General features: G+C 36.2%; 1 protein-coding gene across 1 annotated transcript in view; it reads left to right on the top strand.

The window, feature by feature from the left end:
* LOC306866101 (tyrosine-protein kinase transmembrane receptor ROR2-like) overlaps window positions 1–15,557 on the top strand; it is an 80,494-nt gene that overhangs the window by 49,693 nt on the left and 15,244 nt on the right. The window contains exons 2-3 of the mRNA XM_079411113.1: window positions 711–791; window positions 11,530–11,826. Of these exons, the coding sequence (XP_079267239.1) occupies window positions 711–791; window positions 11,530–11,826 (378 nt within the window). The remainder of the gene's footprint in view (window positions 1–710; window positions 792–11,529; window positions 11,827–15,557) is intronic.

Below are 15,557 nucleotides of genomic sequence, written 5' to 3'. Positions count from 1 at the left end.
ATCTAGCTTTAATAATGCATATGTAGCTCATTTTTATTTTTTATTTTTTTGTACATTTATTTTTGAGTTGTATGACACAGATTCCCCACAGAAACATTTGATTTTATATGCCTTACAGGAATATTGAATTAATATTCACTGTTCTATTCAAGTCACTGGATGAATTGCATGTTTGTGTATTTCTATAAATGACCTGTTGGTAACACTAGAATAGGGAACACATTTTCACTATAAACTAGGAGTTTTCTCTCAAACTCCTAATTTGCTTCTTGTTAATAGTTGGTAAGGTTAAGTTTAGGCATGGAGTGGATTAAGGGATCTAGAATAAATGCAGAGTAAAGCATTAATATGTGCTATATATTAATATTAGTATGTATGCTAGTAATGTGAAAGTGAATATGCATGCTAATATGCATGCTAATAAGCAACTATTTAATAGTGAGAATTGATCCTTAAAACAAAGTGTTACTGACCTGTTTAACATGTCTTTGAATTTTAATATGGGTTTACAGCTGCTTTTGTTGCATATTTGTGTTGCATATACTCTAAAATTACAAGTTATCAGTTTTACAAATTACTTTTACCAATGCTAAGGTTCAGTTATTCCATTATAATAATTTGATAAGAGCACATCTTGCTTGTTAGCCCTAGTTTATTTGAGCACAGGTCTTGACTAACGGCGTACTAACAGTCTCCTGTCTGTTGTGCAGCGGCTGACGTGACCCTGTCGGAGTCTGGAGAGATCGAGGCTGTAGCTGAGGCCCAGAGCGGAGGACTGCCAACAGCTGAAGGTACAGGAACACAAGGCCTGATTAAACTCGATCCAGAAAGCATCATCCTAACACTGTGTATTCATACGACCTTATATCATGCAGTCTCTTTTTACTCAACTTTGGCATTATCACAATCTCACAAACCACCAGTTTGGAAAATCCTGGTATACAGCTTGTAAAAGAAAAGTTAAAAATGCAAACTCTTGTTTTTTGATAATGCTCAATTGCTTTTTTTTTGTAGTGGCATCATCAGGTAGCATCACATACAATGGGTCCAAAATCCTACTCCACATAGCTGCATATTAAACATTTAAATATGTTCTTATTGGCTTTTAAGGCCTGTTCACACCTAGAACTATAATGACAACTCTATTAAAAAAATATAAAATAAAACAATGGACAGTAACATGTATCTTGTAAGTGCACTAGAGTTATGTCATCTGCTGCTTTATATGCTCAAGTTGAATTGATTCTAATTGAGTGTTTTTATCATTCATCACTCTGTAAAAACACTTAAGTTGTGGTAACAAGGGCTGTCAAATTTGAATTTCGAATATTCGTCGAATTTAAAATAAAAATCCACATTCGAATGCAAAAACCCACCGGATGCGGCGCTGCTCATTCAAAATATTGAGGAAAAGAGAACAATGCAGAGATGTTGTTTACAGCGAAACTGAAACAAGCCGTTCACACACAACGCATATTTATCACATTTTCTTTATGGACATCTATCACCATTGCTCTCGCGTCTCGCACAGCAAGTTCAACTTTTAAAAAACATGTCTCGAGACTTTATGGTGGTTTTTATGCGTTCCACTGCATCTCATGTTTTTAAATGAAAAAAGTGCTCTTTTGTTTTCGGTCCTTAGGATCAAACTTTACATGCATACATACATGATGCTTTTTATTTCTAATTGTTTAAACAACATAATTAACCCTTGTGCGAACTTTTGGATATTTCTGCCCTTTTCAGTTTTGTTTTTTTGACCAGTTTGCCTGTTATTGCCAACTGCATACATTTTAGCACAGGTGTGTATTTTTATTACTATTTCACTTCCATTTCCTTTAATAAATCTGTTTTGCACTTGGTACACAAAACAGTTCCTCTCAGGACCTTAAGGACAAAAATGTCCCCATTGAAACCCATTAAAACTGCTGTTTTTAACCAGTGCCATTTAATAGGCTTTAAATCTGTTGGCAAGGCTTCAAAATTATTTTTTACTTTATTTTTTTTTTATTTTATTTTTTTCAGGTTTGGCCTATAAAGCAAATACTCGCTTTATTCCTGTTTTCTGCTTCTGCATATTATAGACCAGTTGGATAAATAATGCAGCTATAATTATGTGGGTGTGTTGGTATGGATGTCAAAGTGTGGTTTGTATGTGTCATAAACAAAAAATAGTGTGTGCTTGTAATATTTGAGAAAGAAAAGCTCTACTGCAAATCACAAATCCAAGCACTGTGTTCACCAGCGGAATTTTACTGGCATCTAAAGGGGAAAATTTGGTACTGCGCCCAAACAAAATCTTACTGAAAGCTAATTTTTTGAGATATCAACCTCAGATTTGGAACACAACTTGTTTAGATTTATGGCTTTGATTTTCTAGCAGGTATAGAGTTCAACATGTTTAATAAAATATATATTTTAATATTATATCATAAACTTAAACCTCTAACTCTTTGTTGTTTTTGTTTTTAACTTTTTAAACTTTTTTTTTTTTACTTCAACAATAATCTGCCATGGGTCATATTTAAAATGAGACCAAACTTAACTCTGTGCTTCCAAGCTTCAAATTTTTATGATAGTTTTTTGACATGGACATTTTTGTCCACTATTGACCTATGTGTAACTTTTTTTTTAATTGACGCACAAAGGTTGATTTATATATGGTTTAGAAGATTTTTTATTTTTTCAAAGATAGTCATATTATTTTATTACTTTGAAGAAATGTGCATTAGTAATATTTTGCTCTATGCGCCCCTTTGAGGCCTCAGGACAGAAGCCAAAAGTTTTTTCCCCCTAACAGAAATTATGCCTTTTAAATTAGAATATAATTCGAATATTGATAATATTTTAGTACAAAATTTGAATTGAGTTTTTCAGCCAATTTGACAGCCCCTAGTGGTAACCCTTTATTTTAAGGACCAATTCTCACTTTTAACCAGCATGCATATTGCTAGCATATTGGCTGTTTATTATAAAGCACATATTAATGCCTTATTCTGCATGACCATATTTTAGATCTCATAATATTACACCATAACTAAACTTAACTACTACCTTACTATTAATAAGTATTTAGGAGTTTGACGCAAGTCGTAGTTAATGGTTTATTAATAGCGAGAATATGATCTTAAAAATGTGACCAAAAATCAGTGATTAACTGCATGATAGGTGTTCATGGTAAGGTTTGGATCATGAAATGCGGCCTGCTATGTCCATCAGGAGTGCGTCTGCGTTTCTGCTCTCTGTGTGCATAAATCAAGAGTTTCAGGAAAAGCCACCACTTTGCTCTGGCAGGCCTGTTTAATAGCAGCTCCGAATATGAGCACTGCAGAGACTATTTGTGTTGGCCACGGGACCAAGGGGTCTGGGGACGAGAGGAAGCCGTAATGGTTTTCAGGAGAGTGAATGAACGTATGAAGGGCAGTGTTTCTAAACCATGCATTACCAAGATGAACTTGAAGCAAGAGAAAAGCTCTGTGGCTGTGGAACACGTTAGTAAGTGAAATGAAGTCGGAAGTGAATTCTTTTATGTTTCCATATTCAAAACCAGTTGTGATAGTCAACTGTGTTCTGCAACAAGACATTTTAATAGATTTTTGGTTTGTTTTATGGCTTTAGGCTAATTAGCTTCACCCACAGAAACCTTCTGAGGGAGTTACAGCGATCAGTCGTATTACATTAAAGAGCATTAAAACATATTTTTTTGGAGTTTTGTGATTTTTAAAATTGGAAAAATGTGAAAGCTGAGACTTTTCTCAAAAACAACAAAACGCAATGTTGATCAGTAAATTAATACATCAACTGTTAACTTTGGCTTTCCTTGTAAAAAAGTGTGCTTAAAGGGGTCATATGATGCAATTTCAAGTTTTCCTTCCTTTCTCTTTGGAGTGTTACAAGCTGTTTGTGAATAGATGAGATCCCTGAAGTTGCAAAGATTATAGTCTCAAAACCAAAGAGATATTCTTTAAATGAGCCGTTTTAGGCGTGGCAGAGTCTTAACTTTTATAAACGCCCCCACATGTCTACGTCACGGTGTGGGGAGAAAACACCGCCCAAATGTATACGCAAAGAAAGAGGGAGGGATTTTTATTCTCGCTGTAGTATTGTTGCTGCCGCCGGCGTCATGTCCTGGAGACGCTGTGTTTCGTTGTGAAAGTGAAAGTACTTTGTTTGGGCTTCCAAAAGAGGACACAACTAGAAATCAGTGGTTCAGTTGTGTTTACAACACTGTTCCAGAACAGTTCAACCCAAATATTAGAGTGTGTGCAGCGCATTTTACGGAGGACTGTTTCCTGAACCTGGGAGAGAGTAGCCTACAATGTGAACACTATGAATGGCTGTGAACACTATAAAGTGGGGCAATTCCAACGTTGCAAGGACAGTCTGTTGCTTCGGACTCGCAGCCTGTAAATACGTTTCGAATTTGCTACTGACAATTCAAACGAGAGTTTTGAGCAGTGTAGAGTAGTGATTGTTTGGCATTTCTACGATCACAAATGCAGACATGGAGTTATGTTTACGCGGCGCAGTGCGGTGCAACACGTAAAAAGACCGTATGAGTCACTATAATCAGTAATTATGTCCTCACTGAATGCAACATGCCTCGTTTATAATGGGTTTTATTGTTTTAGTCTCGTCGGGCCAGGACCGTAGACTGTAAAAAGCCCGGGACACGGCATCACAACATGGGAAGGGGCGTAACATTTCAGTCACACGCTTGAGGCATTTGGCCAATCACAACGCACCGGCTAGCTGGCCAATCAGAGCACGCCTTGCTTCTCAGAACGATGAGCTTCGTAAAAATCGACACCTTTCAGAAAGGCGGGGCATAGAGGAGCAACAATAATGTACAGTATGTGGAAAATAATGTTTTTTGAACCTCGAACCGCGTGTAAACATTGCAATACACCAAATAATGTTCTTTTTAGCAACATCATATGACCCCTTTATAGGTATTGAATGTGTAGTATACTTCAAATCTTAAGTATATATTAAAGTACTTGCAGATAATGAAGTAAAAGACCACTTAAAAATACTTAAGTACAGTTTCATGACTGTTTTGTAACATTTAAGTAGACTTCAAAAATATCCACTTTCTAATGTCAAATTATGTTTTACTTTAAAATGCATTAAGTCATTGTTTTAATCTTTTCAAAAAATATCAAGTTTGAACTAAACGTATATTATTTCTGTAGTAACTTTATAAAGAATTAATTAAAGTGTACTTCTCTCAGGGTTCATAAGTCGCTGGCTTCAGGGGTGCATATTCCTCCGTTTTAATGATTTGTTTGAACAATTAAATGATGGTATGTTTGACCAGCAGTAACTGTGCAAGATCTGCTGCAAATAATGTTTATTGAGCTTATAGTTACATATCAACTGAAAACAACCGTAGACTAAAAGACTGATCTTGGGATTGAAGAATTATTGTTCAAACGGTAATTGTGGAGCATTGTAAAATCATTATTTTTATCCACCCATCTTAATCTACTTAGTTATTTTAGCATTTAGTGTTGCGTTTGAAAGCCAGAGGTTGGTTATATGGTGAGTTATAATGGCTTTTCAGCAGTGCTTGTGTTGTTTATCGTTCCAATCATGGCTGCCCACAAGTAGTCAAACCCACTTAACCTCGCCTGCCAGCTGCACTCCCCAATCCTGGGCTACAGAGTGTTTTTTTTTTTTTGCATAAGTGGCTGGATGAGGGTCCATACAACTGTTCATGAGTCGTCTTCATTGTTGTCTTCATCTTCTTTTTCTGCAATATTCTTCTGCATTCTGAATCATAGGACTAATCTCTATCTAATTTGGCCCATTGATTTACCTCAACTTGCTCTTTTTTTTTTTTTTTTCTTTAATGCTTTAGTTCGTACTGTTCACAGTATGTTGTGCTTTAGTGAAGTGATGAGTACAGCTTGGCACGTTGGAGTGGGTGCAGCGTAATACTTTGTCTTGTTTGCTCTTTCAGTTGCACTGGCATCTATGCATGCGTAATAATGGATTAGTGTAATATTAATTTCACATTCTGCCTGTTCTAGCACGCTGACTTTACCTGACTGTAAGTCTAGCCGGAGACAGTCGCGCAGCAGTGGTTCACTGTTGTTGAACACGTTCTTGTACAGTAGTGGCTGTCTCATTATGTCACGTCTTCAGAGCATCAGCTGAGCATGATCACAACACCCTCGCTCGTGTTTCCACAGAGATAACCGATAGCGGAGGGCCTGTAACAGCTTGCCTTTACCACAGTGAGGATGTATGGACTCTGGATGTGTTTTCACGGCTTCACTTTCTCAATCATTTCATGCCTCAGCAAAAATTTCTCAATTTTTATTTCTTATTTTCTCTACTTAAGTTTATACAACAAAGTTGAGAATCTCCTACAAAAATAAGTTGAGAGAACTCAAAAATCTGCTGAAGCTTGTTGCCTTAATTTTAAATTGGCTCAGCTTTTTTTTTCTTTTACAGTGTGGTGTACTTTTGTCTGATACACAAACTCAACCATGTTACGTTCGTGGTGATTTCAGCATCTGCATCTCAGTATATGAGGACATGAACATCAACTTTATCTCCAGAGCTGCTCTGAGTCACTTCATCTTTATGCCGTTTCATTTGAGAAAAGAAACTACCGTCATATACACACTGAAACACAAGAATACAAGCTCTTCACCAAATAAAACCGCCAAATAAAGAAAAAAGTTTGGTTTAACTTAAAGAAATTATGATAGAAATATATTACTCTCGTATACTAAAATCAGAGATGCTCACAAGTCTCTGAGCTAGAGTCCAAGTCAAGTCTCAAGTCTCTGAGCTTGAGTCCAAGTCAAGTCTCAAGTCTCTTCATTATATTAAGTCTCTGGTTATAATAAGTGTTGCATCACGTACAGCGACCCATCCAACACTGCATAGCTATATATAAGGAATTGAAAGCATGTAATATGTTATTATGACTCCTGTATCTATTAGCATACAGTATCAGCTTGATTTTTATATATAATCAGTGTAAACAGGCTATTGCAACATGACAAAAACACCAAGAATGCTTTACTTTTAAGTTAATATTATCTGTATTTTAACTTGTAGCATGAACACACAGTACAGTACAGACCAAAAGTTAAGAGACTTAATATGGTCAAACATCACATCGTAGCTAAATGCAAAACACTATTGCAACAAACCAAACGATGTGAAATGTATGAAGAGTTCAGATGCAAAAGCCATCTGAAATTTTCTTCAGAATGATAATTTTTATCAAGCTTGTATATTTAAGTTCAATAATTTCACTTAAATGGCAATGAAAATGCAACTAATCATAGTTTATAAACTACTGTAAGTCAACACATCCCAAACTCTCAAACCAGTGTAATGATACATGATCAACAATAATTCTGTAACCTGTTTGCAGACAACGTTAATTAACGTGATGGAAGCCAGCGGCACGTAAATGATTACGTTAATCGACCACCACAAGTTTGGCAATTAACCCTTGAATGGTGTTCGGATCTGTAGGACCCGGTTTCATTTTTTATCAAGAGAAAAATTATACGATTAATTATTTTTTAAAACTCAGACTCATTGGCCTTGGCTCATTTTTTGTGAAGAATATATATCTGAACACATTTTCAATGACCACACTGGTCACACACTCTCTCACACGCAAGCGCAAGCACACGCGCACGCACACACACACACACTCACTTGGATATGTGGTTTACGGGACTCTCCATGGACGTAATGGTTTTACTAATGTACCAACTGTATAATCTATCCTTAAATCCAAAGCTAACGATGAATGGCACAGCAGTCGACATGTTTGTTCGTTGTCCTCTAATGTATGGCGGCCGCGCCTAAAATAAAAAAAATTTAAAAAGTGTGGCCGCGCCCGCGCGCAGCAGATACGTAGTACGTCACGTGTTACATGGGCAGGTTATAGGTAATGGAGGGAGGGGAATAACAGCGAGCTCATCAGTTGTTTCCTAAAAATAAACATTGTTCACGAGTCCCGCAGCTCGAGTCCGAGTCGAGTCTGAAGTATTTCAAGGTCGAGTCTCAAACTCGAGTCCCCATCACTGACTAAAATGTACTGAAAGTAGTAGTAATAATAATATTATAATTTCAAGGAATATCATACAACCAAGATATTGTTTATCCATGTCTGTTGTGCAGCATCTTATTTGACAAAAAATAAAAATGCAATGTTTTGTTGGAAATAGTTACATTTCAATTTGATTACATTTTAAAAGATTGGGGAAATTGCTAAAGTTTAATTTCATTAGACACCATTTATGATAAATTTGTATCAAATCATAAAACACAATCTTTTGGGGAAAAAAAAAACTTAAATTAAAAGGTATCTTGTGCTGTGGAGTTTAGTTGTGAACAAACAAAGTTATCTTTTCATTCTCAAGGTCTAACACACAACGAAAACATTTCCTTCCACATTTTAATGGTTAAGGAGTATTGCGATTTAATATTGAATGATATGAAAAAAGTACATTAAATATTTTGGCCATATGTCCTGCCGTGTTTTCACATCAAAAACTGATGTGTGAGAAACACAACTCTAGATAAAGTGTACAACATTATCTTTATCTGCAGTAAACTTCATGAGAGAAATGGCGCAGACACCAGCTAAAGATGAGACTGTTGTGTGCATGTGTCACTGGAGTGTCCATTGAGATGCTACGTGTTTGGTTGTGCTTGTTTGCCAATTGTTTGCATTGTGTAAAAAAATAAAGTATACTTTGCAAATGCTAGTCTGTGGCAAGAAGCTGCTTGTAGCAAACTAACATTTCACACTTGTTTGAAACTGATGTAACCGGCCAGCATTTAGGAGTTTTGGGATTGTTGCTACAGACAGGAAGAGAATGATCTTGTAATCTATGCCTAGTTTGTATTCAGCACAACAGAAAACAACAAACTGTGAGGATTAAATGTGCCTCGCATGCGCTTGGACTCAGCTCTTGTAATCATTCAAGCGTAGGTTGGACAACTTGGCAACTGCGTGTCAAACCATTTAAGGCTACATACCACCCCTATGATGGCTGTGGGTTGTGGAGATATGATCTCAGATCAGATTGGAGAGCGCAGGGGATTTCATGTCTGCTCGATAAGGCTGAGGCCTGTACGGCTGTGTTTATTTGAGCTCCGTCTGGCTCTCTACTTACTATGAGCTCACACTTCTCAGACTGAGCTTAGCCAGGCCCGACGCCTCTTCTCTTTGCACTCTTACTGTCACTTTCTTGGTTTTCCCATCATGCAGTCCTGTTGCATTTCTCACCTCCGCACCATAAGCGGCATCTCTCACGTCTGTGTGAAGAGCGGAGGCCTCGGACTCAACACACTGGGGCCAGACACTCTCTTAAAACTAAAAGAACAATCCTCTATGGACACATTGGCAATGCAATCACCATAAATATATTCCAAATTAAATCAGAGTGAAGATAGATATATATCCTTTGAAAGTATAATAACTTAAGAAATGCCAATCAAATATTTTAATGACAAAACTTTAGTAATTTGAACTCAAATGTGGCAACTTTGTCTACATGAAAATGTATGAATGTATATTTGTCATGATAAACACAACTTGATACATTACTGGTCATTCAGTATTAAAAATAAAACTCGTTTGTAATAATAGTAAATTTGTGATTTTTAGTAAGTTTGTTTTGAACACTTTCGTACAGATATGACTACAGATTTCTCCATTTCCCTGGACTCATATTTCAAGTGATTTTGTATTTTTGAGTTTTAATTATTTATTTGTGAGCACAAAATATTAAAAAAATTCTTGACTAACACTACAATCCTTTGACCCACAATAATATTGTATTGAAAATCTGATATTGTGAAAGTTCAAATGTTTTTTTTTTTAACAGTCACCTTGTGTACATTTGATTAAACAGTTATTTGAGGGGATGTTTTGGGTCTGGAGTTTGGGAAGCTCTGCTCGTACAGTTTTTATTTATTTATTTTTATTTTATTTTTTTCTTGGTTTGCTTGCTACATTGCAGAGGTCTACAAATCATAGGTTTGCCAAAACAAACACATCCCCTCCTGAGACGTTTCTTTCATCCGCAGTTGTCAGGATGGGACCACTCGACGGAAGATGTTTGTTTTGATCTGAAGCTTGAATTACTTAACTCTGGGAAAGCACATCTGGATTGAGTAATTCTGCCATCAGACGCAGGCAGGGGTCAGTGCTGTGGCAGTTTGACCTTGACCAGTCAGCTCGTGTTTATCTGGTCTCGTCTGGAAATCAGAGAAAACTTAAGATAAAACAAAAAATGTGTACAAATGCAACAAAATGAGAATTCTTGCTGGAACAAAGCATTCTGAAGCAGCTTCAAACATGGCTCATGCATTGAATTTGATGTTAAAGCCAGTGTTTTAGAATGGTTCATAGAACAAGTATGTAAACAGGACAAGTATTTAAATAAGAAAAAGATGAAGATCGTCTTGTGTGTGGGTCTTGCGCCACAGATTCAGGATCTGCCAACTAAGTTCAAAATTGTCCCAGTTTCTGTTACTAAGTCACATTAGAACTAACAAGGGTTTTTAAGGAGTAACAAGGAGACAGCACAATTGTAATCTTGCTTTTATGCAACAGTTCAATAAATAAGAGTTGAAATTGAGTAACTTGCATTTTAGAAACAATGGACCCTTTTAATACTGTTCATGAAGAGTTTTGCTCCATCCCTCATCCATACCTCAAGCCATACCTTGCAATAAATACATCTTGGTATATATTTCCATGGTATTAAACTACAAAACTAATAAATAAATGAATAAAATAGTTACCACTGCTGCAAGGGTGTTTCTAATACAACGGCTGATTGCCGTAATTAATCTCTTTATAATTTTTCCATCTTTTCTTTTGCTATTGGATTAAACTAGAATGTAAAAATCACATTTGATGTAGTTTCCTCATTTCAAATTCCACATCTGACACTCTTAAGTGATGCACCTTGACTGACTTTATTCAGTGACTTTATTCAGTGACTTTATTCAGTGACTTTATTCAGTGAATTGGTTGAGTGAATAATTCAGTGACTCATTAGTAAAGGCACAGCAGCTTTACTGAGACTGAGACCCAAAAACACCGTTATCCTGAGCTGTTCCCTTGTAAATGAATACTTTACCATGTTTCACTCTGAAATGCATTGCAAATGTATTTGTTTTATTGTATTTATAGCAGCCTTTCAATTTGATAATCGCATTGTCATAATGACATTTTCTCGATTGTTCAGCCCTGGTTTTAATCCATTCTAAAAAACTTTAGTATGTGAATGTATGATGTTAAATTGATATTTAATTTTTTTGTGGGGTTTTTTACTTTGCGATTTGAGTACTGATGTGTGCAGAAACACACACAGCAGTCAAACCTTTAAATGGTTTCAGTGTCTTAAGCTGCTAGTATCCATCACAGCCGTCTCAGCGAGGATGGGGGTTGATTTCTTCTCAAGCCTGCATTGATGCTCAGGGTCCTCACCTTTGACCCCTCTAACAGCCTTCCTTGCCCTTTTCCCTCAGGTTATTTCCTGGAGTTTGTGGAGCCACCAAACAATATGACTATAGTGCAGGGCCAGACGGTTACTCTACACTGCAAAGTGGCAGGCCACCCGTGGCCCAGCATCCGCTGGCTTAAGAATGATGCCCCGGTGGTGCAGGAGCAGGGCCGAGTCTCCATCCGCAAGACAGAGGCTGGATCCAAGCTCCGCATTCAAGACCTTGACACCACCGACACCGGATACTACCAGTGTGTGGCTTCAAACTCCATCAAGGTCATTTCGGCTACTGGGGTGCTCTATGTGCGACTGGGGAGTGGAGGTAAATGATTGCGTTTTAATGTCATTTTAATTATTTTTTTGAAGACTTTTAAAACCAAACCAACATTACATTTAAAGCAAAATATTATATTAACATTGGAAAGAAGGTCAAGACAAGATTGTATGGTAACACTTTAGTATATCCACCAGTTCTCGCTACGAACTAGTTGCTTATCAGCATGCATATTATTAACATATTGGCTGTTTATTACTTATAAAGCACACATTCTGCATGAGCATATTCTACATCCCTAATCCTACTCAATACCTAAACTTAACAACTACCTTACTAACTATTAATAAGCAGCAAACTAGAAGTTTATGAGGCCGTTTGACCGACATGTCAAACAACCAATCACAGTTCGTTTTGTTTAGCGTCACGTTTCGGGGCGTGGAAATGTCGCCACAATAACAAACTCTCGGACGTATTTTAAAGATTTTATGCCGCAAACTTTAAATATTTCACATACTTTTGAAAATCCAGCATTTAGTTGACCCTGATAAGCGTTCGTCGTCACAGTTGTAAACACGACGGCTTCTTTTGTGAGGGGGTTTGGCGCCATGGCATCTTTGTTTCCTGGCGGACCGAATATAAACGCGATACTCGCGTCTCCAGGAAATCCGGTTTAATTTAACAGATTTTCTCACATGTGCAACAGGCAGATTTTCTCATGTGCAATTGAGCAACTTTCTTTTCCAAAAACAGCAGATGGCGCTGTTGGTCAATTTACGCTAGTCTCCCGAGACCTGAAACACCTCTTTACCTTTTCAGACCAATATGAGTGGGGAACAGGTGAGTTTCTGTCTTACTAGATCTATAATTAACCATTTAGATGTGTTCACAAAGCAACCCTACTACAGTGTCAGTGAAATTCACAACAAGTCTGTAAAGTTGTTAACATGATTGATTAGTTCAAAAATCAGAGGTGACCTGGATAAACATTTAACTAGTCTTTCCCTATAAAAACTGATCCATTCTCCGTACCTCTTATCCTCTGTTGGATCGCGGGATATAGAATATACAAATATATTGATACAATTGTTCAACATTCAAAACGATGCAAATGTATAATAGATAGCAATAATATTGTGTACCAAAAATGAAAGCTTAGACAATTTAATTTAGTATCAGATATAGTAAAATCACCCAAGAGGTCATTAATTATTAATAAAAAATGAAAACAAATCACATTATTTAGTGCAATATCTAAAGCTTTTTTTTTTTTTTTTTTAATGATGTAACTGCAATCATTTGTCTAAAACAATTGCGTATTTTTTAGCTAAGCAAAACGATGAATATTTATCTTCTGGTGTCACTCTTGTCCTGTCAATTGGGGAGAAGGATCAAGTTCACGCTGATATAATACTAAATTCATCATTTTAATAAGCAGTGGTTTAATAAACAGCGTGCTACACGGGTGAAGACACACTCTGGACAGCAAGGACTCTTCTAGGAGTGACTCAGATGACCAACGTTTGCATTTTAAAGAGCCACTAATATAATTCCTGATGGTAGCCTTTTATTCTTAAATTCATTAAACATTAGTTAAAATGTTGCTCGGCCATTTATAAAAATCTACATAATTTTAGTTGAATTTTTCCAAACAGGCTATTGTCAGACTAAAATCTGCTGGTATATTGCTTGAAATAGGAAATATCTCCTTACAGGCCACTTTCAGTTTTAAATGTTGTACAAGGCATGTATATTACTATATATAAACATAAATATGATAATAAACTATGATATCCCTTATGAAAATTTAAATAGTTTTTACTATAGTAAAAGTGTGGTAACCATGTTTTTTTTTTTGCAGGTTACCATTTCAATATAGGCAGCTTTACTACAAATACCATGGTATTTATTTAGTAAAACCGTGATTTAATTTTCATAAGGGATATTAATGTTTAGATTATATTTTGGTACATTTCTATAGCTGAATCACAATAAAGCTCACCTGAACTTAAACTAGTTTGATTATAGTAGTCTATTTGTATAATTAGATTAGCCTACTCCTTTCAGTAGGTGGTCTGTGTAGTTTTATACTTGTTTAAACTTTTACTGCAGAGGTAGCTACAGCATTTCTCTCCACTGTAGGCTATGTTTCAACATATATACTGTAGAAGAAAGACAATAAATCTTACTTGACCTAACGTAAAAATACAATTCAAAATGCTTTCATTTTTGGTACACAATATTGTCGCTATCCACTATACATTTGCATTTACTATTACAATATATTGTGACACGAAATATTGTTATACCCCTGCATTGTTTTGAATGTTGAACAATTGTATCAATATATATGTATATTTGTATATTCTATATCCCGCGATCCAACAGAGGATAAGAGGTATGGAGAATGGATCAGTTTTTATAGGTAAAGACTAGTTAAATGTTTATCCAGGTCACCTCTGATTTTTGAACTAATCAATCATGTTAACAACTTTACAGACTTGTTGTGAATTTCACTGACACTGTAGTAGGGTCGCTTTGTGAACACATCTAAATGGTTAATTATAGATCTAGTAAGACAGAAACTCACCTGTTCCCCACTCATATTGGTCTGAAAAGGTAAAGAGGTGTTTCAGGTCTCGGGAGACTAGCGTAAATTGACCAACAGCGCCATCTGCTGTTTTGGAAAAGAAAGTTGCTCAATTGCACATGAGAAAATCTGCCTGTTGCACATGTGAGAAAATCTGCCCGCACGCATTTGTGATAAAAATCTGCCCGCACGCATTTGTGATAAAAATCTGCCCGCACGCATTTTTTGATAAAATCTGCCCGCACTCGTGTGAAAAAATCAGCCTGTCGCATTTGAGAAAATCAAGCCAAGTTTCCTCATAAAAAGGCAAATGAGTCTCACAGTTGTAACACACAATACATATATTTGTCCATACCTCTGCATTTTCTCTCAAAGAGTTTTGTATTTGAAAATCACTTTGCGTTTGTTTGAAAGTCGAGTTTTTCTTTGCAAAGCAGATTGTGTTTATTTGAAAAACACTGGATTTGTTTGATGAATATTGGCACAAAAATCGCTCCATAAGGGACAGCTTTTAATGATTAAGGGAGTTTGCAAATGTGATATTGATTTAATACAACAGTTCATTAAACAAGAAGTTAATTATTAAATGACTTATATTGTCTGACTACAACACTATTGCCTTATTTTGCTCTAAAATAGTTTCAAACAAAGTCTGAGCCAATAAGCTGCTGCGTGTCTCCATTCAAACACAGTGGTGTTTCTGAGTTTATGAATGAACTGCGTTTTTAAACGAATCTAGTGAGTCAATGATTCAATTACCCATTCATAAAGACAGTCTACTTCATTCCTGAATGAATCATCCGTTCGAACGAGTCAATTAAATGAATGATTCAGTGATCAAATCAGTGACGTACCGCCACCTACTGGTGGTTTTAATTTAATTAATTATCTTTTCTGTTATTAAAATCATTTACCCCCGGTTTCACAGACAAGGTTTAAGATTAGTCCCAGACTAAAATATAATTCTGAGTTGTTTCAACTGAAATAAACTTGCACTGATTGATCTTAAAACATATCAGTGCCTTTTTGTCTCAAGATGCACACCAGTAATGTTTTTTTCTAAGACCTGTTAATAAAAAGTACGGCCTAATCCTGGCTTAGTCTAAGCCCTGTCTGTGAAACCGGGCCTTAATATTTCTACATTCAAAACTGTATATTTAAAACATTAACCTCAACATGAAGCCTCATT

Source organism: Barbus barbus, assembly GCF_936440315.1.
Source record: "Barbus barbus genome assembly, chromosome: 47".
Classification (NCBI taxonomy): Eukaryota; Metazoa; Chordata; class Actinopteri; order Cypriniformes; family Cyprinidae; genus Barbus; species Barbus barbus.
This window is presented reverse-complemented; position numbering and strand designations above follow the sequence as displayed.